This window comes from Salminus brasiliensis, chromosome 22 (genome assembly GCF_030463535.1).
Source record: "Salminus brasiliensis chromosome 22, fSalBra1.hap2, whole genome shotgun sequence".
Classification (NCBI taxonomy): domain Eukaryota; kingdom Metazoa; phylum Chordata; class Actinopteri; order Characiformes; family Bryconidae; genus Salminus; species Salminus brasiliensis.
The window spans coordinates 26,871,077-26,893,400 of NC_132899.1; the positions used below are offsets into that span (position 1 = coordinate 26,871,077).

Consider the following 22,324-nt stretch of genomic DNA (forward strand, 5'->3'; position numbering starts at 1 on the left):
AAAGGATGTAAATGAATAAATAACATTAATGGAAGTTGCAATATGGGATTCTACTTAGATGATTATCTTAAAGGATAGAGTCTCATGAAGTACAGCATCGTATGTACTGTACTATACATCGGTATGTTTCCTCCAGACCGCTAGAGGGCGAGATAGAATTACTATGACTGTACGTTGTCGTGTGCATGTGCGTGTGTGTGGAGGAGAAACACATGTCTCATTCTCATTATTGCTTTAAAGACTAGAATTGTGTAGTTATTCTATTATATAGATTTTTTGACAATCAGTAACCATCAGTACGCAGAATGGTAAGTAATGTCGTTTTTCAGGAGCTTTCTTTTTGTCTTGCGTTGTGTTAGATTGTTAGCTAGCTAGCTAGCTACTTTACAAGCACGGACTACACCCACGTTTTCGTTTTTTACCAAAAAGAGTCAGAATTTGATCATTTTCAAGTCCTAGATAGAGCACGCGTATTTTATAATGTTTAAATTCATTTTTACAGACTATAAAACCTCACAAATTGGAATGTTTCCTATTTCGTCTGTGAGATCACACGGTTACGTTTATTATAATGTTGTTACAACCTAGCTATTGTTTTGGTTCCCACAGCGTGTTTGGCGCTCTCTACGTTGTCACAACGTCGACTTGTAGGCTTATTTCTCAGAAATTTCAGACAACGTTCTTTTAGCATTCGACTGTAAAACAGAGGATTACCCCAGGGCCCCATGCAAATGTAATCTTGTCCGAGTATTCGTCCGGGCTCATGTTGTGCGCAACGTGAAGTGCACCCTTTTGACAACGTATCAACTTTGAAGGGATATATACAACGTAGCTAGTGACAATGTTGTGTGTTTGCTAGGGAGACATTGGTTTCATTTTGATTACAGAAAAAAAAGATGCTTGCCACATGTTTTCTGTATTTGCTTTATCTAAATATGTGTTCTAGGCTTTAAAAAAGCACAAAAAGAAGAAGCCCAGCTTCCGCAAGCTGCTTAAAACCAGCAATGTGAAGCTGGAAAACAAGCTGAAGAATCGTCAGTTCAAGCAGCAAAGCACTGCAAAGAAGCAGCGCAAGGAACAAAGAAAGCTCCGCCAGGCCATCAGTGATGTGTCCCATCAGGCTCCAAAGCCTCTGGATCACTATAAGACAGTACCAGGTGGGTACTTCAAAACGTTTTTTTAGCTTTCTAAAGTTCTGCAGTATCTCCCAGTATCTTCTTATAATTGCACTTGATGTAATGTACATAAGAGAAAGGTCTCTCATGGTCTGTGTTGTATGTTGTTGGTCTTGTGGTGAGCAGAAGAGGAGGATGAGGAGTTCCTGGAATCACTGCCCACTGATATGATGGAGGAGGATGACCTGGAGCAGATCAGAGCAATGGCCCAGAAAGCTTCTTTCATCACAAGAGATCTCTCTTCTAGGTAGCTCAATCTGTTGTGGGATTGCACTTTAATGTTGATATTATTATACAGTCGTTTGGTTGTTCATTTGTAAGCATTTTTACCATTTCAAACATCATAGGAAAAAGTCAAGAGTAAAAAGACAAGCACAACAACAGTATGCTGAGATGAGTTTAGATTATCTGCACATTTGAATGACCCCCACTCGTAATTCTGTGCACAATTTAACAAATTAGCTTTTAACAGCTCATTTATTTTCCCCCTTTTGTTTAATATCGCAGTGCTCCTGTTCACTCCAAAAAACGCAAGTCAGACCAGCCGTTGGAAAAGTATGAAAAGTTGCCTAGAAAAATGCAGCAGACAGAGGAGAAGGAGCTAATTCATTTACTGCCGATCAAAGACAAAAGTGGCCTTATCCCTCAGACCATGGAGAAGCCAGGTGTGTCTGTGTGGGGATTTGGGCTTAGTCTGTGATGGTAAATGGTGTTTTTGTGTAACCTTGATTTTATTTTGGTTTGTAGTGGTACAGAAAATGGATGAGGAGGGTCAATATGAGGAAGCGAAGGATCAAGATGAGTCAGAGCAAGGTGGGTATGCAAATTAGAATTAAGTAATGTTTCAGTAATGTTCTAATTCAATCAGGCTGGCAGTGTGATTTATTCACCAGTGCTGTGGTTTTGGTCCTACTACTATTGGGCCCTCGAGCAAGACCCTCTCTGTTCCAGGGACCCCATAGCTCTGCACTGTGACTTTCCAAGCTGGTATACGAAAGATACGAAAAAATGAGTACTATATGAGTGTATAATAATGATGATGATAATACTAAAGATACTTAAATAAGGACAGGTATATGCTCTGTAGTTTTGAGTAGTAGTAGTCAGTAATTGTTGATCTTAAAATGGCCTGGAAATAAGTCACAGCACAGATCAATTAAAGTCAGTTGACACTGATGGATTAGCCATGCAGAATGTTTTCTTATGTTATAAGCTTTTATTAAATAATGTGGCAAGCAGTGTGATCAGTTTGCTACAGAATGTGGCCAAAATGATCTTTTACAGTGTGACATGCAACAGTTATATGCAGAACTATGGGCTGTAATTTTATCTTTCTCCTATTTAATATGTAAGCAGTGGAACAATCACAGAGTTTCCTGAAGCTGAGTCCTGAAGAACAACTTAAGCTTCGCTCACAGAAGTTAATGGAGAGAAAACTGCGAATTGCTGCTTTGGGCTCAGCCATCCTGGCAGATCCAAATTCCAACGTAAGACACACAGCCCAATGCCATTTGTCCTCTTTATTTATTTATTTTTAGGAGCAGAAACTAAGGCTTCTGTCATCTTTTATGTGGGGAGGTTTTGTGATTTAAGCAATTAACAACAGGCTCTGTACGATGTTAATGATTTTAATGCTGAATCTTACATTCAGGCTGATGATGTCAGTCAGAGCTGTCTTTTGAGAATGAAACTGCACATTATCATGTACATGTTTACCTTGACCTGTGCAATCTCTTCCAGATAACATTTCTTAACCTTCTAGGGTAAAACTACTGTTTATTATTGCTTGAATAATGTTACTGTGCCAATCAGATTAAGAAGCTGAAAGAGCTACGGGCCATGCTGATGGAGACAGACTCTTGGGTGGCAGTCACAGTCAGGAAGCTTGTCATGGTCTCATTAATGGAGATATTCAAGGACATAGTGCCATCCTACAGGATCCGACCACTGACTGAAGCTGAAAAGGCCGTTAAGGTATTGGTCTGGTTCACCACTGTGCAGCATTGAATCTTTTTCTGAAGAAGCAATAGTGAGGGCACATTACATATTTTCAAATGTGTATATCTCACCACATACACAATATGGACAAAAGTACTGGGGCATGTGCTGATTTATAGTTTCTTCTGAAATCAAGGCTATTAAGGCATTAGAATCCTGCTTTTGTTGGATCAACTGAGGGAAGGCTTTCTACTATATCTGGGGAAGGCTTTCTACTATATTTTGCTGTAAAAATGTTATTGCATTCAGCGACAAAAGTGGTAGCTAGGTTAGGCTGCTAGATATTGACCACCCAGCGGATACATGTGTTGAATTTTGGGACAAGTGTTCTCTAGAACGCTGCTCCACACAGCTCAATGCAGGAGTCCTTTATATCCCTCTAGCTCATGCTTGGCATTAGGCATGGTGCCAATAGATTAATGTTTGTCTGCTCTAGAGAGTCCTATTCTATTGGCAGTACTTCTCTACAGGGACTAGGCAAGCCGCACTTGCACATTTGTATCAGAAATGAGTCAAGTCAGATTTATTTGTATAGCGCTTTTTACAACTGTTGTCGTCACAAAGCAGCTTTACATAATTAGTAATTAATAAAAGACAGAGGCAAAGAAGAAATAACGGAAGACATGAAGGATCAAAGTCCCACAGTGAGCAAACCAACGGCGACAGTGGCAAGGAAAAACTCCCTCAGAGCTGGAGGAAGAAACCTTGGGAGGAACAAAGACTCACAAGGGGGACCCATCCTCCTATTTAAACATTAATGATAAAAATGACCAAACCAGATACAACAGATAGTTAATAGTGGTGATATTAATAGTGGCAGATAGTTCCGAGTCCATTTAGGTTTTAACATGGTCATTAAACAGGTAGCAATGGTAGGCGGGTGAGCCGCTGGTCTGCTATGGGTGGTGGTGGGTAGGGGGCCTGCTGGTTGGACTGGTAGGTGGCAGCTGGTTTGATGCAGGTAGAGGGGACCTCAGCGGGCAATCTTCCAGCAGGTCGGGCTGGGTGGCCATTTACTCGGAAAAGGTAAAAAGAGAGAGTTAGTTCTGAGAGGAATTTTATGGAGGGCAGAGAACGTTGAGCAGTATTAGAGTGTCTAACGACTCCGGCAGGTCTGACTAACAGCTTAATTAAAAGGAGAGAGCCAGAAGGTGTAACAGACATGGGAGCTCCCTAAAAACGCCAGCATCTATCTGCTCCACCGTCAATAAACCTGAGTGATCACGTGTAAGCAGCGAGACGACAGCTCCAGCATCTCAGTGTACTACAATTCCCTAGTAGGGCTAATAAAGATACATGGCTTTGATCAGAGGCAAGAAGGAGATCATTTGTAATCTTCACTAGGGCTGACTCTGTGCTGTGATTGGGTCTAAATCCAGATTGGAATTTCTCATACATGTCATTCTTACTCCGGTATAAGCAGAGTTGTTGGGCCACAGCTTTTTCTAATATCTTAGATATGAATGTTAAGTTGGAGATGGGTTGGAGATGGGTCTAGACAATACACTGGGATCAAGATTTGGTTTCTTGATTAAAGATTTTATGACTGCTAATTTAAGGGTTTGGGGTACATGCCCAAGGCTAAGGGATACATTTACAATTGTTAAAAGAGGTCTGATTATAATTGGGAGTATTTCTTTTAGCAGTTTAGAGGCAATTGGGTCGAGTGGACAGGTTGTACAATTTGCTGAGGAAATAATTTTTTCTAGTGCTGTGAAAGCTTCCAGCCTTTGTTCTACAACTAAGTTATGTTCTAAAACAGCTACACCAGGTGACGGCCATGTTTGATTTAATAAGCAGGGTTGGATTTGTTGTCTAATATTTTCTGTTTTAATATTAAAATAGTTCATAAAAACATGACTGATTAAAGATGTTTGAATCTGGGGTTGAGTATCTGCCTGGCTTTTAGTAAGTTTAGAGATCTCACTAAAAAGAACAACTTGTTTTTGTTTTTCTCGATCAGCGAGGCCAAATACGCTGAGCAAGCTTTAATGAGTGCCTTTCTATATTGGCTAAAGCTGTCCTTCCACGCAGAGTAGAACACCTCTAGTTTGGTTGTCCGCCATTTACGCTCTAGTTTCCGCACTGTTTGTTTTAAGGTACGAGTATGATCACTACCATGGTGCGAGCCTTTTTTGCCTTGTCAATGAGTGCCATGTAAAGTAGCATTCATATGAATGCATTCATTGGAAAAGTCATCCAGAAGGTGGCTTTTCTTTTTATGTAAACCACATTGTGATAGTGTGTTCTCACATGCCTTAAACATTTTAATGCCTTAAACAAATTTAAAGTAGACTTGTTTGTGTGTTTAACATTCTATATTTTGTATAAAAATGGGTAACAATACTTTAAATAACTAAAACAGTTGAATCAACCATCTTGAAGCCTAATTTTTGTCTATACTTTTCTCTAATCTATTTTCAGGTGAAAAAAGAAACAAGGCAGCTAAGGGAGTTTGAGGAGGGCCTAGTAAGTCAGTATAAATTCTACTTGGAGAACTTGGAGCAAACAATCAGAGGTAAAGTAAGCCCACAACATACACATACACATGAAGTGTACTACGTAGAGCGTTCTTGTTAGCTGTCACTCTGTCATTACAGACTGGAAGCAGAAGAAGTATAAAGGCAGCCAGGCCGTCTCTCTGACCTGCTATAAGGGCCTGGCAGAGGTGGCCCTTAGATGTATGTGTGAGCTCTTGGTGGCGCTGCCGCACTTCAATTTCCACAACAACATTGTTGTAGTCGTGGTGTCTTTCATGAATGAACCTATTCGAAAGGCAAGTCACAGAATTTCCTGTTTCTTGAGAATATTGTTGTCAACCCCTAGAACTCGCAGCCATCACCAATGGAGAAACTGTGTGGCATTAGATAGATAGATAGATCACTTTATTTATCCCACAGGGAAGCAAAATCAAACAAGAACTATTAACATTAAATTATATGTAAAATAACTAACATTAAATTGTTAGCATATGATTTGTGCTTTGGCAGGTGTCTGAGATGTGCTGTGAGGCGGTCAGGAAACTACTGAAACAGGACAAATTAGGGCAGGCTTCGTTAGCCACAGTAAGGGTCGTCTCTGGACTAGTCAAGAGCAGAAATTACAACATTAAACCAGAGGTACACCCCTTAGTACTGCTTTGATTGCCTTTATCTCTTGAAATGTATACTTTATACTAAATTCCCTTTGTGTATGACAGGTACTTAAAACTTTGCTTTGTCTGAGAATAAAAGAAGTGGAGGTGAAGAAAGATGCAGAAGACTTGGCCCCCAAGCAGAAATTCATGAACTTTAAAGAGAAGAAACAAAATCTGTCGAGGATGCAGCGGAAGGTCAGCATGTAGCTTTAGTAATTTGTCATGAAATCTTAAAGTTGCTGTCTGGTTGTTGCAGAGGTGTTCTCTGCCTTTTAATTCATACCTTACTCTTTTCTCCTACTTGTTTTTTTTTATTCTTAATATTATTTTGTGATCACCTGTAGTTCTCATATTCTCACATTTCAATTGTATGTGTTTGTTTCTTGTCCTCTGTATTCTCTTAGCTTTTTTTTTGCCCCTTGTCTTGACTAAAAGCATTTTGAATTGCAGTTTCGCTATGAAAGATGATCAATTGATTTGTTTATTCTGTCCCTAGTGGAAGAAAGCTGAGGAGAAGCTGCAGAAAGAGCTGCTTGAGGCAGAGGCATCTGAGAGCAAGGACAAAAAGCTCAAATTGGTAATTAATTAATACTTTTGAATTTGAATTAAGTTTACTTTGTATTATGACTGACATTATAAAATTAAGATTTATCCTGTTTTTTTTTTTCTTTTCTCTAGCACACAGAGACACTAAACATAGTGTTCCTCATTTACTTCAGGATATTAAAAAAAGCCCAGAGATCTGTTTTACTCCCCTCCGTTTTAGAAGGTCTTGCAAAGTCAGTGACTGGTGATCTTTATATCTCCTTGTGAATTAAAAAAAGATTTTTCCCCTTAAGAAAGCCTTTAGAGTGTCTTAAATTATTATTTGTTTCCTTTAAGGTTTGCTCATCTGATAAATTTGGAATTCTTTGATGATCTTTTGAGTGTTCTCCATAGCCTAATTATGTCTGGCGTAAGTATTTACACACACAGGCTCTAGTTTTCCAATTTGCTTTGATGTTGGTATTAAATAGAGCTGGTGAAAATATGCCATTTTTATTGCATTGTGATAAGTTCCGTTATCGTGATAACAATAAGCTTTTTTATACACATTGAGGGTACTGTTGGTGCGTAATAAAGGTTTCATTACTAACAGTGTGATTAGACTGGTTTATTTAGACAAAGATAAAGAGTATAAATCACTGTATTCAGTACAGGAGAGAATCTGGTTAGCAGTTTCTAAGAGTCGTTACTGATGTTTTTAGTCTGTGATTGCATGTATTGTGATAAATATTGTGTATTGCAAAAAAGTCTTTAAATGTCATGAAATAGTATTTTTACCATTTTGCCTAGCCCTAATATTAAATAAATAAATAAGTGTGTATGTGGGTTCAAACATTTACATTTAATAGATGGTTGATGACTTTTTTTTTTCCTGTGTGAGTAGGATCTTTCTCACAAGGAGAGTCTTCATTGCATTCTCACAGCCTTCCACATTCTCTCAGGTCAAGGTCAGTACACTACTTCTGTTTTTCTCTCGTCATTCAGGGTCAGTGTTTTCGTCTTCTCTGACGTCCTTATTTTTAACAGGGGATGTCCTCAACATCGACCCTCTGAAATTCTACACCCACTTGTATAAAACTCTACTTATGCTGCATGCAGGTGAGCGGTTTCATACTTTGTGTCCAGAAGTATTTAGACACCTGCTTATTCAGTATTTCTTTTTTTTTTTTATTAAAAGATATTCATATGGATTTAGGACATTTTTACTGCAGTAACAGTTTGTACATATCTGGAAAGGCTTTCCATTGTTAGAGAATTGATATGATTTGATTCACTTCAGCCACAAGAGCATGTTGTGATCAGATTTGGGTCCTAAACTGCAATCCAACACATTCCAAAGGTTTTCAATGGAACGCCATCACTCTAGAGAACATGTGGCTGGTTTATGTATGGCTGTTCTAGTGCTTCTTGTTTTACTGATCATGTTTCTCTGTAGACATTGGATAGTTGCGTGCATGCATGAAATAAAAAAGTGCTTTGATGAAAATGAGTAGACTGCTTTATAACACATGTGTTGTGGCTTGTTTTCTGACTGCAGGTTTGTCAAATGAGGACATGACCATTGTTCTACAGTGTTTGGACGTGATGCTGACCAAGCGGAAGAAGCAGGTCACTCTGCACAGGGCGTTGGCCTTCGTCAAGAGACTAAGTACACTTGCGCTCCATGTGATGCCTGACTCTTGCATTGGGATACTGGCAGCGAACAGGGCGCTAGTACACGTGAGAGCCTTTTGGGTTTTAAACACCGTATTATTTGTTCTGCCTCAGTTTAATGTTCACTACCAATCAAAAATCAAAACTTTATGTATACACCATGTTCCAAAATATTATGTACGTACCACCTTTCTTGTTTTTCAGTATGAAATTATATGTACTGATCAAGTTACATATTATGAGCCCTTCTTTGAGATCACTTAACAACAATTACTTAACAACTCTCTCATCTATTGAATTTGTATGTCAGTGTAGTTTCTGCCTGTAGTTCATTTGAGGATTACAGTTGCCTTCCAGAGCTGCTGTTTGAGTTATACATTCTATTCAGAATGCTTTGAAGGTTCTTTAATAGGATTGAGGTCAGGCAATGATTATAGCCACACAATCATTTTTGAATGAATGTTTTTTGCAGTATTGAGTGGGGTGCTTATGAATTAAAATTATTTCTTTTTGGAAGGCACAATTTTTCTTTTTATGGCACAGCAGAGAACGGTCAGTTAGGAATTCAGTATATCTTTCAGGTCATTGTGGCACGGACTAACAACCCCTCCCCCACAGTCTTGTGGGAACAAGCTGGCCATTCAGCCCCTTTTCTTCCTTCTTTTAGTTTATTAAATTGTCAGAATTGTAAATTGACAAACTTTCCTTAACAACCTTTATCAGACCTAATCTTTCTGTGCTGTGAATCACAAACAAATCGTTTCACTGTTGTGTTTACATTTTGTGTAATTTTCATGCTGTCAAGATTTTATGCTTTTTGATTTTAAGAACTTTCGACCAATACATACACTATAACTTGCCTATTATGTTGAACAACCTGTTTTAGGAGGATTTTCTGTATTTGAGATCACATAACTACTTACTACAAAGTACAACCATGTCTGAGATTATTAATTATCTTAAAACCTCTGAGAAATTCACATCTAAACTAAAATATAAATGTTTATTTTGTTTTATGTTTATTATGTTTAAATGTTTTTTTTATTTTACTGATAAGTCACTTTCACAATAATTTATAACACTGTAGTTCCTCTAGATTAATCTATATTTCTTTTCTAACGATCACAATGCATAGTTCCTTTTCGGCTTAATGTGCTACATTACTTGCCCATCCTTCAGTGAAAACCTGTTATTTGTCTTTACTTATTGCTGATGTCATTTTTACTGTATGTGTCTTGTGCAGACTTTCCCTAAGTGTGACGTCCTGTTAGATAATGACATGCAGGGCAGTGGAGTGTATCTGCCTGAGCTGGATGAGCCGGAGTACTGTAATCCTCAAAACACCTGCTTGTGGGAGCTGCACACACTCAAGGTAGCTTTACTACACTAAATGATGGAGTAAAATTACATGTTTGGGTAATGGGTCTTGTAGGGTAAGAAGGACTTCTCAGCTGCACTTAGAAAACATTGTTCAGACAGCCCAGCTTTATAACTGATAGCCTGCTCTTCCTGATGACATTTAAACCATTGCCTACAACTATATATCAAAATATAAGCTTTAAACATAATCAGACATTACCAAAATTTATTCTACAATGATATTACCCAGAATTAAATTAACCACATTAGAAAGATCTACAGACCAAGAAGGCATTTGAGCCACTCATTTTGGGCATAACTAGAACAAAATGTTTTTTAATAAATACAATTTGAACTAACTATTTATCAAGTCAGTATTCAACACCACCTGTTTTCATGTGCATGCCGCTGTGCATACACACACGTGTGTGTGTGTGTGTGTGTGTGTGTATATATGTATATATATATATATATATATATATATATATATATATATATATATATATATATATAAATTCTGGACAGGAGTTTATCTGATAGGGTTTGTTTAACTTTTTGCCTTCTGGAATTGGATAAACCAACCTTTTTGCAAATTAAATAAAATTTTGGGGCTAGTTCAGCATCTGGTGGATGGGTCATCACCTGTTTGAGCTTTGGACCAAAAACCCCACTGCTTGTCAGCCAGTGACATTATGGTCAAGTTAGTTACTTTAGTTACCAGAGTAGCAAGAGGAGCTTAAAACTACAGCTACAGGTGTTCTGTATTTTGACAAAGTTGTGTGTTTTGCAGAGACACTACCACCCCATGGTTAGGAGATATGCTACTCATCTGTTAGCTGGAGCACCCAGCGAGGGCTCAGGAGCCCTCAGCATAGAACTGAGTAGAAGGTAAATCAAATAATTGCTGTTGCCTGGTTTTGTAATAGGGTATTTGTTTGGTTTTTTTTTTAAGATTTTGTTTAAAAATTAAATTTATTTTATATGTAAATGTATCTCTTAACCCAATTTAGTCACTTAGCCAAGATGTGTGTTTTGTAGTTTTCTTTTTTTTTTTTTTTTTTTTGCTGGGGCTACAAAAGCTAATGTAGTCAACTATTCAAACCACCAGCAGAAATCCTTAGTAGATGTGGATTCTGGTACTGTGTATAGCTAAAATGCTATACAAAGTGCCAAATTCATTTATAGGGATTTAAACTCTGCATTTGAACTCCCTACATTAAATGTAAAAGAACGTGCAAATCTTGAACTAGAATTTCACATCATTCAATATTTGCTCAGAGCACCTGGTCAGCTGTTTGAAGATTACAGTGTGAAGGATATGACATTTAACCCACCAGTAATGGGACGACCATCAAAAAAGAAGGTAAGCTTACAACGAAAGCCTTTTTTTTTTTTTTTTTTGCAATCATTATATAGCAATATCTTGACTGTTTCTGTCTGTATTACAGGAACATTTCCCAATCTGTGACTTTGTTTTTTTGGATTCAACTTTGAAAGGACGGATTGATGCAGCTCTTTGTATGGAAGACCACCAAGAATCACTTGACTTTTTTGCACATTTTGCACACAAGTGACGACCTTGAGTGGCTGGAGAATGTTGTTTTATATCCATGTGTTTAAAGTGTAATTAAGTGGGTTTCCTATGCTTTGTTCTTTGAAAACTGAAGAAATCTATATGCCAGTGTTTGCTACTGGGCCTATTAAAAAAAAACTCTTTGACGAATAGTTGTGTGGGCAGATTAGAATACTTTTTTATTTCAGTTCAAATTAGACAAGAATTTTCTTGAATAGGATTTCGTATTTATAGTTATAACAAATCTAATGAACTTTTTTCTAAGGTGACTTAATTAACTTTATGGTCCTAAAGATGTTAACTTTTCAGTTATTTTTAAATTGATATTTTGTTACAAATATAGCTCTTTCCCTGTTCTAAACACATCACAATTCGAACCAACACAGGCATGTAAACTACCGATTTGCTAGACTTACACAACTTTATACTGATAGAAATATTCTGGAAAACTATTGCAGTAATTTTTACTATACCACAGTAGTCCAGTAAGCTACCTGATTAGTGTTTTCCGCGTTACTGTACGGTCTGTAAATATTAGATTCCACTTAATAGATCATTTAAAATGCCAGTGTAAAATTTGAGAATTTTTTTATATAAAAGTACAAACAATATATATGTATGGACACAGGAACTCGCTGGGGTAATATTTACATCGTCTAATGTAAATCAGACATGATGATTTTAGTTATAATGTACAAGTCTCATTTATTTGTACAAGAATGAAAGACATGTTGCCAACCTGGGCTACACCATTAAATAAATGACAGTTACAAGCTAAAGAAAACTACTACTAATTACTACCAAGTAAAACTATTAAAGAAAGAAACTGAAGAAAATGTTAACTACAGTAAAATTAAACAGTAAGGAAAATAAAAATACAATTTACTTCAAGGGTCCACAGGTACGTAGAGGTAGTAAGGGAAATTTAATACCAAAAGCATAAATCTAACTAAAAGTCAATATGCACACCTAGATTGGGACCCAATGTTTAATTATGTAAGTGCGAGTGCTTGTTTTTGTGCAACATGCAAAATATTTAATATACATAATACAGTTATTAACTAGAAATATTAAAATTGTGATGTAAAAGAAATTCCCAAATCATCCCACAAGAAAACACTAGTGTGCAGTAAAACTTAGAGATAAATATAGAGATGTAGAATAAAGAGATGCGTGTGTGTGTGTGTATATATATAAACAACCGGATACTGTTTTTACATTTTAAAAAAATGCACAAACTAAGTCTTATGGGAAATGTAGTAAACTGTACAATTCAGGGCTTATTTATGTCTTCTTAAAATTCTGGAGCAACTACTTAAACAATAAATTAAATTGTCACATTGCACATTTTTACAGCAATCTTGAGAAGGATGGCTTTTCTATGAGGTTTTTATGCTACTGCTACTTTTTAAGGGAAAATATATTAATGACCAAGATATTACCAAAATAGATTAAATACACTGGTACCAAACTGGTATATTGAGTAACCAAAATTTAACAACAAAGCAACAGCAATGTGCAAAACCACAAATGGTGTGTTAGATTTGTGTTTCTCACTTACAGTACTGTAAACGTTAAGAACTAAAGAAAAAGGAAATAATTGGTGGGTCAACCCACCACCCCCACCGCAGCCAAAACAGAGGGGAAATAGAGATAGAGATGAAGAACAGTAAAACCAACCTGCTTTGACTCAACAGGTTAACGCTAAGCGCCAAAAGGTTTACTGCTGAGCTACCATGCTAGGCTATAGCCAGTGTGTGGTCATGAGTATTTCTTTAGTTAGTAAAGCCTGTGTGACGCTCCTGTGAGCTATGTTGGCATTTCTGTAGACTCATTTGTGGAGTTTCCAGTTCCACAGCAGTGGGAAGGTCCAGGTTGAGGGAGTGCTACCATCTTCAGGACGTCCTATTTCTAACCACCTCAAAGCACAGACAGCCCTCGGCCACTCAGGCTTTGAGTCCAACTGAGTTCCTAAAGACAAAAAGCAAAGAAGTACATTTAAGTAGAAAAATAAACCAATGTGTAAGTGCTCAGCTGTAGTAAAACTGTATATGTAATTTCATTAAATATACTGTTTTGGGGGAAACCCCACACTACCCTGTTTACTTCTGATCACTGCCTCTAAAAAATTATACTGCTAACATAAGCCAGTCAACTTCTTGAGCTCAAAGGGTAAATAATAGCCAAGGAGGTTACCACCAGTCTTCATGCATTATTACATTACGTTCATATTGAGTTAAGTATTATGCAACAAGGGAAATGGAAAAAAAAAATATTTCAAGGGTCCACAGCTAAGTAGGGTTAATAAGGGTTAGCCACACTACCCTCTTTTCCCACTGACCAGTGATCACTGCTTCTTTACACCAAACAAAAAGATACTGCTAACATATGAGTATGTTTTAAAATAAATAAACCTTTAACTGGGACATAACTTTAAAAATATCACATAATATCACAATGTTACCTCTCATTCAAAAACATCCATTAAAAATTATTTAGGAAACCAACCTGGCTATGTCATGACTGTAAAATAGTAGCTAAACCATTATTTGCAGACAGGAGCAAAGGCATGTGCAAGCAAGGTGGCCTACAAACATGGCTCAGTTGCACCAATTCTGTCAGGAGGAATGGGCCAAAATTCCTGCTAACTTATGTGAGAAGCTTGTGGAAGGATATTGTGAGAATTATGACATATAATGTGGTTATGTTGATCATTTTGTGTTAGGTATCATTTTGTGATTATGTTCATCATCGGGGGTACGAACAATAATTTAGCTTGCCGTGTGTAATCAAAGTAACCAAGGCCGTGACTGCGTATATTCTAATCAAAATCCACAGGACAAGAGGTTCAAGTACAGAGTGTTCTAGTAGAAGATACATTGGGAAGATACAGTTGGGGTGTAACTATACCAGCTTGGGAGACGTGCAGAAAAACATGTTTATCTGAACAAAAGAGACTCCCTATAGAGAACTATAAAAGGGAACAACTTTTGTACGAACATCAGATCACTGTGGGCATTTTCCGTGTGCTGTGTGATCTCCGTATTCTGCAGAATATTGTAATAAACCTTTTCTACTTAACACGGACAGCTCTCTGTGTGATCTTTTCCTCATCCACGAGCATGCTGATCATGGACTTAGAGCTGTGATCGCGACAATTTTGGTGACCCCGACGTGATGAGGAAAAGGACGACAGAGACCTGAGAATTGGCGAACAGACTTCCAGGTTGATCCCTAGGGACGGGCGGGGCCCCGAATAAAAGGTAAGCAGAACCTTTTTAATAAAATCTGCACATTTGACTACAAAATCTAAATTAGATCCGTCTCTGTTGATTAACCAAAGGGGGTTTGTAAATTAAGAGTATAAAAGGTAAATAAGAGTAAGGAAAAGAAAAAGCCACAAAGAGTGTGGTTCTTGGGTTCGTGGTTGGCCCCCCTGAACACCTGACAAGGTGTCAGTGCGTCCGGCGTGACGGTAAACTGGGTTGGAGTCCCTGGGGGTGAGGTCCCCTAAATTCGCTACTTGGGTTGGAGTCCCTGGGAACAAGATTCCCTAAATTCGCTACTTGGGTTGGAGTCCCTGGGAACAAGATTCCCTAAATTCGCTACTTGGGTTGGAGGCCCTGGGAACAAGATTCCCTAAATTCGCTACTTGGGTTGGAGGCCCTGGGAACAAGATTCCCTAAATTCGCTACTTGGGTTGGAGGCCCTGGGAACAAGATTCCCTAAATTCGCTACTTGGGTTGGAGGCCCTGGGAACAAGATTCCCTAAATTCGCTACTTGGGTTGGAGGCCCTGGGAACAAGATTCCCTAAATTCTGTTAAGTCATAAGACTTATCTAAGGTATATGTTTGGATAGTTGCTAAACGGAAGTACGAGTAATTTCAGAAAAATAATAAATATAGAGACATAATGGACGGGGAGTTTGATTGAGAAATACATGATGATGGATGGGGTAGAAATGAGGGGGATAACAGAGAGTGGGCAATGTTAAGTTTACAGTTAGAAAACACGCTAGAGTATCATTGTGCAAAACCGGAAGTTAAAAAGAAAGGTAGAAGAAAGAGTAAGTGGAGTAATATGGTGGTGGAAATGTTGAAACGGGAAAAACAGAGAACGAACGAAACAGGCAGAGTCAGGAACTGAAACCTCGGCAGAACCAACAGCCGACTGGGTGAGACTGAGGGTGTTCAAGCGCAAGTGGTCGGAGCCACGGTGGACCGGGTCATATCAAGTGACGGAGAGGACAACTCATGCGGTTCGTCTGAAAGGCAAAGGCGACACGTGGTACCACTGGACTCAGTGTGCGGTGGCAGACCCAACTACGAGGACGCTACGAGACATCCAGAAGGATCTGACAACGGCTAAGCCCACCACTCAACAAGGGGCAGAATAATCCCCTGGTGGCAAAAAGGGGGAGGTAGTCCACCCAAAACCCTGAATTGAACAAATCATCAAGAGACCGAGCACAGATGACAACCTGCCATTTGACTGTTTGTATTATTTGTTGGTTGTGTGTTATCAGGAGGAAATAACCTATGGGTAAAACATAACCCAGTGAGGTGCCTTATGGTGGCTGATCGGGGCAGGATAGCCGTGTGAGAATTTCCTCTCTTAAGTGATAAGGCCGAGGGCCGGAAGGGATCTGCCGGAGAGGTTTTCGCTCACACACCTCACCTAATGGGTGATGTTCGTGGGGCCTTAGGTTGATCTCTGTGAAGAGATCAAAAGGGGGAATTGTGAGAATTATGACATATAATGTGGTTATGTTGATCATTTTGTGTTAGGTATCATTTTGTGATTATGTTCATCATCGGGGGTACGAACAATAATTTAGCTTGCCGTGTGTAATCAAAGTAACCAAGGCCGTGACTGCGTATATTCTAATCAAAATCCACAGGACAAGAGGTTCAAGTACAGAGTGTTCTAGTAGAAGATACATTGGGAAGATACAGTTGGGGTGTAACTATACCAGCTTGGGAGACGTGCAGAAAAACATGTTTATCTGAACAAAAGAGACTCCCTATAGAGAACTATAAAAGGGAACAACTTTTGTACGAACATCAGATCACTGTGGGCATTTTCCGTGTGCTGTGTGATCTCCGTATTCTGCAGAATATTGTAATAAACCTTTTCTACTTAACACGGACAGCTCTCTGTGTGATCTTTTCCTCATCCACGAGCATGCTGATCATGGACTTAGAGCTGTGATCGCGACAATATCCAAAATGTTTGACCCAAGTCATACAGTTTAAAGGCAATGGTGCCAAGTACTAATGAAAAGTATTTAAACTTTTGACATTGAAGAAAGTAATAAAAAAATAAATATCCCTCTTTCAGTATTCTGGCATATAGCAAATAGAAATAATTTTGGTAATCCTAACGGACCTAAAACAGGAAACGTTTATTCAACTATTTCAACTGTATGTACTGAGGGCTTGTGGGCTACAAGACTTCTACCTAGTCAGTGTAGTACTCAAGTGCACTCAGCAGTCTTTCTGTTTGCAGGTGCAGAGTGAAGATGAACTCTACTAAATTACTAACAGCACCACTGCTGCTGAACCCCAACAGGAAGTTCAGTGAGTAATGATAATAAAGGACATGCAGTCTAGATATATTTAAATATTTCTTTAATAAGTCAACATGTTCTTTTGTTATTGCACTTTAATTTCTAAAGGTGGCTAAGGAACTAAGCAACTCAATTTTAAAAGAGCTGCTCTTTTTAGTTTTACTTAAGTAGATTTCTAGATTCGTGATACTTGTTCTTGAGTAAAATTTCATCAAAGTAACAGTACTTGTATTTGTGTAGAATATTTGTTCTTACATGGTGAGATTTAAAGAGAACAATCACTTGAGATTTAAAGAGAACAACATTTAATTAAGAACCAGAAACGCATCTGTCATTTTGGCCACAGCAGTCGTCCTGTTTGTCTGGGGTAAACACAGTGCATGTCAAACAGGTGCCAGATGCTAAGCTCATGCTGTTATTCATGCTGCACAGTGTCAGTGCAGCATTGTCTAGGCTTGTTAATACTGTAAATGTCCTTTATTGTTAACCAAAGCACCTACTAATACCCCACCTTATACAAACACTCTCACCCTGCTCTTACTTACTGGAACTCCTATACTCCGTCACACAGCACCCACAAAGACTCCCCACTCACACTACACTTCACACCTGTATTCACACCTGTACAGTGTCTTTTGTAAATAGTAGTGTAAACATTTTCGATTGTATAAAACCTGTACATTTAAACTGCGTAATTAACTTATACACACATTATACATACATATTTACAATATTGCACTTGTATAAAGCAATGTGTAAATATTTAGTATTTCTATTTTGTAAATATCTTTTTAACTACAGTGAGGGATGATGCAGTGAGCAAGTTTTTCACTCACCTTTATACCTGTGTAATGTGATGTGACAATAAACATGACTGGATCTGAAATACTATGATCTGAAAGCCTTCTCATTTGTAAAGTTTGGATAAAGAGGTTTTGTGGGTTTGGTACCCAAATTCATTGTACTCCTAAAAATAGTTAGCAATGTAATTAAATGCTAATCCTATGTATTCTTGTCCACTAGGTGCCCTGCATCCAATGATTCCGGGTAGGCAAAACCAAAAATTTTTTGAAGTTGAACTTTTTCTGTGACTGTTTTGTTTTAGGAAAAGTGGAGAACACTTACTATAAAATATATATTTTTCACCTTTAATATTAACAGTAAACACACAGGAGTGGCGGATGTACAGTCATAATGACTGTATATGTGAAGCTAGAAAAACATTGACTAATTAAACAGTAAAGTGCATCCTCTTTGAATTCTATGGTTTTAACCAACTCACATTAGGCCCTTTTGAGAAAATAAATGCTTGAAAAGGCAAAATTAGAAAAGTAAAAAACAGTGGTGTCAAACCAGTTCATTTAGATTAAAATATGATTTAAAAATATAACTTTGCATAGTTTTAGCAATAAATGTTTGAAAAGTACACTGTTAGGCTGTGGGGGGATTCACACCTGTCTGGGGCTCCATGCACTGCACACACAAACACACAATGCTGATCGTGCATTCAGTCTGAGGCCTCAGGCAAAGGCAGAGCAGCGGGCCATGTTCCGCGCTCATCCTTACTGTGCACTGCCTCATGTACAGGGGGACCATTCACTGTCACACTGCGGCTGCGGCCCGTCAGCTTCCGCAGCTCACTGGCAAAGGACACACCCTTTCGCTTATCCTCACGAGCAATCTGGAAATGTAAACACATATATGCGCAAGAAAAAGTGTCTTTTAAACAATTTGTAAAATGTAATTATCAGAAATGCAATTCAATGCATTTATTACTACTTAAAATACCTAAAATGAAAATGTAATTTTACATTTATCTCACAACAGATATAAATCTTAAAGTTTAAGAAACATTTATTAATAATAATAATAATAATAATAATAATAAGTAGAGAACATTTAAAACAACTGCCAACATGATCAGGCCATCCTTACCCAAAAAGACCATAAAGAAGTCAACAATTCAACAATAAAATGTCATCACAAGACAAACAGGTAGCTCCTGCCACAATAGTCAAAGTACATGCATCTGCCATCACACAAGTATGATTTTGAAACTGTCAAAAGAAAACATCAGGGCAAGCCTAAAGATTGCCAGACAAAGATAAGGATGTCTGGAACAATCTGCTTTGGACAGAAGAATCCATGTTTGAATTTGTTGGGCACAGAAACAGAAGACGTGTGGCATATGTTCAGTCTAAACCACCCAATTATTCAATAAAAACTCTTCAAAAATGATGCGAAAATCACTCCTGCTCCGAAGGCAATGAAAGGCTGTATTCAAACAAAGTTTTCAAAGAAGGTTTAAAGACTAAGGCACTAATACATAATGTGTTAGCCTGAGACAGCCTGAATAAGTCTGATTCTGCATGCAGTTTATATAGCCTCCTTATCTTCTCAACAAAGGCTACTCCTAGACTCCTACTCCTTTTTTGTCCATTGTGGTTGATTTTGTTCCATTTATGTCCAATCAAAAAGGTACTTTCAGGTGAGGTAATTCTCATCTAGTTCCGCTTCTGATCTGCTTCGGTTGCATTTTGGAAAAATATGCTGACATCCTCAAAACCTGGGACACTCTACCATACATGTCTCTGGCCTAGCATGTCCCATTCAAGGTGCACTCAGGCATTCATATCACATTTACCCCAAATACCCTGTGTCCAATTTTTTGTGTTTGTTTTTTAATAATCCCCTTGTAAATCTAAAGGTCCAGGTTTCACTAAATCATCGTCTTACACATCCTACAGGCTAGGCAACAAAAGTGAAGCTGAAGCAGAGGTGATCTAAATGTGTTTCAGAAGAATAAAGTGCAGGTGAAGCAAATGTTGGCTTGTTTTGGTGGACCTGGCCTTGTTTACCTGTTCTTTGAGTTTGAGGGTGAACTTGCCAGCACCCTTCCACTTGCTCTGGGCCTGGAACACACACTCATGATCCTGCAGCACGCGTTGGCAGGGCTTGGCTAAGGATGTCTTCTTTCCAGCCACCTCACGGCTTACCTCCTCCAACAGCACATAGTCGATGGGGTTAGGATTACTCAAGATGCTCAAAGAATACTTGGCTTTGCTGAGCGTCTGTGATGAATGAAAAGGTATTATAAAACAAAAGTGGAAAAAAATTAAGAAAACAAAATACAAAAAGCCACTGAAGGACTGCTTCCTCTTGAGCTGACCTGCTGGATGATGTCTTGGGCAGTACTATAGCGTAGGGCTTTAATGACTGTATGAGGTTGCTCTGGCGAAACGTCATGCACCTGCACAAAGAACATGTCTTCCTCTCCTGCAGTACTGACCTCCTCTGCTCCCTCCATCACTGTGTACTTCTTATTTAGATTCTGTCAATATAGCAGTTAGTTTAGTTCTGTTGTTTCAGTATATATTTCTGCAAGCCACCAACAAGCCACAAGGTGGAGTCACAACTACAGGAGCATGGTGGTCACAACTACAGATACAAATTGGCTACAACTGCACTTGTAAAACATGATGACATTTCAATGGTCTCCCCACAAATTATATGATAACTTTGTAACCACTGCTGTTGGTTTACATTGCCCTGCATAATCACTTTAGATGAACACGAATAAAATAAACACCCCTATATGCATAGATTGTACACAACTACCCTTAAGTATTAGTGCTCAGTTTATGTGAAGAGTGAATGAAAGAAGATGTGAAGATTTAAATGTGATGTGATGACGTGAAGAGTCGCTGCTTGATTTCTTATTTTATGAACTAAAAGTTACTAAACATTCTGTAAGGAAAGATGAATGCAGAAATCTGTATAGTTAAATATGCAAATATATCACTCTAAATATGCATTTATTCAATCCATTTTACAATAAAACCTGGTTCATTTACTAATACTAATTAATTTACTAATTACTGTATCAATACAATAAAGCTTGAATATACTCAGTGTGTACTGATTATAATCTTTAAACAAAACAGCTATTTACCTCCCTCCTGTTTTTGAGCCATATTCTGCCCACATAGCCCTCCTCAGGTTGCCAGCTGTGCAGTGTTTTAAGAACACTCTCGTCAGGAGTTAGGAGACGCTGCTGAGGTACTTTCTTTACATCACTTTTCTCCTTCGACAGAGGAATCTTCATCTCCATAAGACAGTAGTCTGCAGAGGTGTCTGGAACCAACTGGTGAGGACAAGAATATGGACTGTGTTCATAGGCTGTGGGACTGTGGATATGTGAATGGTAGCAGGCAAGTGTCTGGTCAGTTTCTCTGTCCTGAAGTATGATTCATCTATCATGAGGAGCACAGCGTCTCTGACTAAAGGGCTACCTCGAGCTGGCCTAAAACAGATCTTCAAAACCATGAAACCTGTAAAAATGTTCATAGTTACATATGAGCTGAGACTTACCATGTCCAGAAGCTGCTTGGCTGTGATGTGTTCACTTACAGTGACTACAGTAAATGGCTCTGGACCTGGGGCCCCATGCACTGTCACTTTGTGCTGTACCTTCACTCGTCTTTCCTCAGAGCTAAACAACTTAAGGAATAGAAAAGCACAACTTGCAAAACTTCATATCTCACAACTTACAATTATGTGAAAAACAAAGTACATCTATTTGAATTATATGGTTTTACATCATGTCCTAAGAAAGTCTTAAAATTAGGTAAATATAACCTCAGAGAAACAACAACATTCACAATGAATCAATAGTTTTTTCATTCAGTTCAGTTCATTGAGGTCTGAGGGCAGGTCCAGCCATAGCATTTCAATTGGGTTGAGGTCTGGACTTTGACTGGGCCAATGCAACCTTGATTTTACTTTGAACCCTTCTAGCAAACTGCCAAAACCTCTACTTTTATAGATGCAGATGTATAGGACCAGATGTTTTTTTTATGATGTCTAAATAAATAAAACTTCAGAACCAAAGAGGGTGTACATTGTTTTTAACATGACTGTACATAACTTTATATATTGGTCAGTTAAAATGTGTAGTAAAGCACACATGCAGTGTCAATCTTTATGATTTCCTGTTTATGTTGAGGCACTGGGCTGGAATGGTGGGGATTTTGGGATGCGTCACATTCTTAAGCTGCAACAACATTAGAACTGTTCCCAAAATGTTTTGTTAAGTATGCTGCCCGTTTCCTGGACATGTTCCATAGCAGTGCTTACTTATCTAAACTAGGTTTTGCAGAGGCAGCATACCTCTGTTAAATATACAAAACGACTGAACAGTATTTCAGGAATTACACTTAATTACATGTAATAAAATGCTTTGCCCTGGAACTATGAGACTAGTTACATTTCATGCAGCTTCACTGCAAAACTAAGAAAGCAAGGCAATACGTAA

At 38.2% G+C, this 22,324-nt stretch overlaps 2 protein-coding genes across 7 annotated transcripts in view; one reads left to right on the forward strand and one right to left on the reverse strand.

The window, feature by feature from the left end:
* The first annotated feature begins 177 nt into the window (after window positions 1-177).
* On the forward strand, window positions 178-13,536 carry noc3l (NOC3-like DNA replication regulator). 2 transcript variants are annotated; one of them, XM_072667677.1, is made up of 21 exons: window positions 178-308; window positions 947-1,157; window positions 1,302-1,422; window positions 1,683-1,840; window positions 1,923-1,988; window positions 2,529-2,662; window positions 2,988-3,149; window positions 5,598-5,691; window positions 5,774-5,949; window positions 6,164-6,292; window positions 6,373-6,504; window positions 6,806-6,886; window positions 6,988-7,088; window positions 7,192-7,264; window positions 7,739-7,802; window positions 7,882-7,953; window positions 8,393-8,574; window positions 9,752-9,880; window positions 10,658-10,755; window positions 11,146-11,230; window positions 11,316-13,536. In XM_072667677.1, the coding sequence occupies exons 1-21, from the start codon at window positions 306-308 to the stop codon at window positions 11,439-11,441; spliced, it is 2,397 nt and encodes a 798-aa protein (XP_072523778.1). In that variant the 5' UTR covers window positions 178-305; the 3' UTR covers window positions 11,442-13,536. The 2 variants fall into 2 exon arrangements, with proteins under 2 accessions (XP_072523778.1, XP_072523779.1); XM_072667678.1 differs by having other exon boundaries at window positions 2,532-2,662.
* The window catches only part of plce1 (phospholipase C, epsilon 1), an 83,048-nt gene continuing 72,315 nt past the window's right edge, over window positions 11,592-22,324 (reverse strand). For 4 of the 5 annotated variants that reach the window (XM_072667674.1, XM_072667675.1, XM_072667673.1 and 1 more), the window contains 6 exons: window positions 21,382-21,510; window positions 20,963-21,154; window positions 20,180-20,341; window positions 19,869-20,081; window positions 18,577-18,691; window positions 11,592-13,411 (listed from right to left, as the gene is read on the reverse strand). In XM_072667674.1, coding sequence (XP_072523775.1) covers window positions 13,272-13,411; window positions 18,577-18,691; window positions 19,869-20,081; window positions 20,180-20,341; window positions 20,963-21,154; window positions 21,382-21,510 — 951 coding nt within the window. In that variant the 3' untranslated portion in view covers window positions 11,592-13,271. Of the gene's footprint in view, window positions 13,412-18,464; window positions 18,692-19,868; window positions 20,082-20,179; window positions 20,342-20,962; window positions 21,155-21,381; window positions 21,511-22,324 lie in introns of all 5 variants that reach the window. The other variant, XR_011978228.1, reaches the window with a different exon arrangement.

Bases quoted from the DNA above. Each gene is read 5' to 3' on its own strand.
- noc3l (XM_072667677.1), top strand. The intron at 2,663-2,987 runs GTAAGACACACA...TGTGCCAATCAG, and splicing joins TGGCAGATCCAAATTCCAAC to ATTAAGAAGCTGAAAGAGCT. The intron at 6,293-6,372 runs GTACACCCCTTA...TGTGTATGACAG, and splicing joins ATTACAACATTAAACCAGAG to GTACTTAAAACTTTGCTTTG.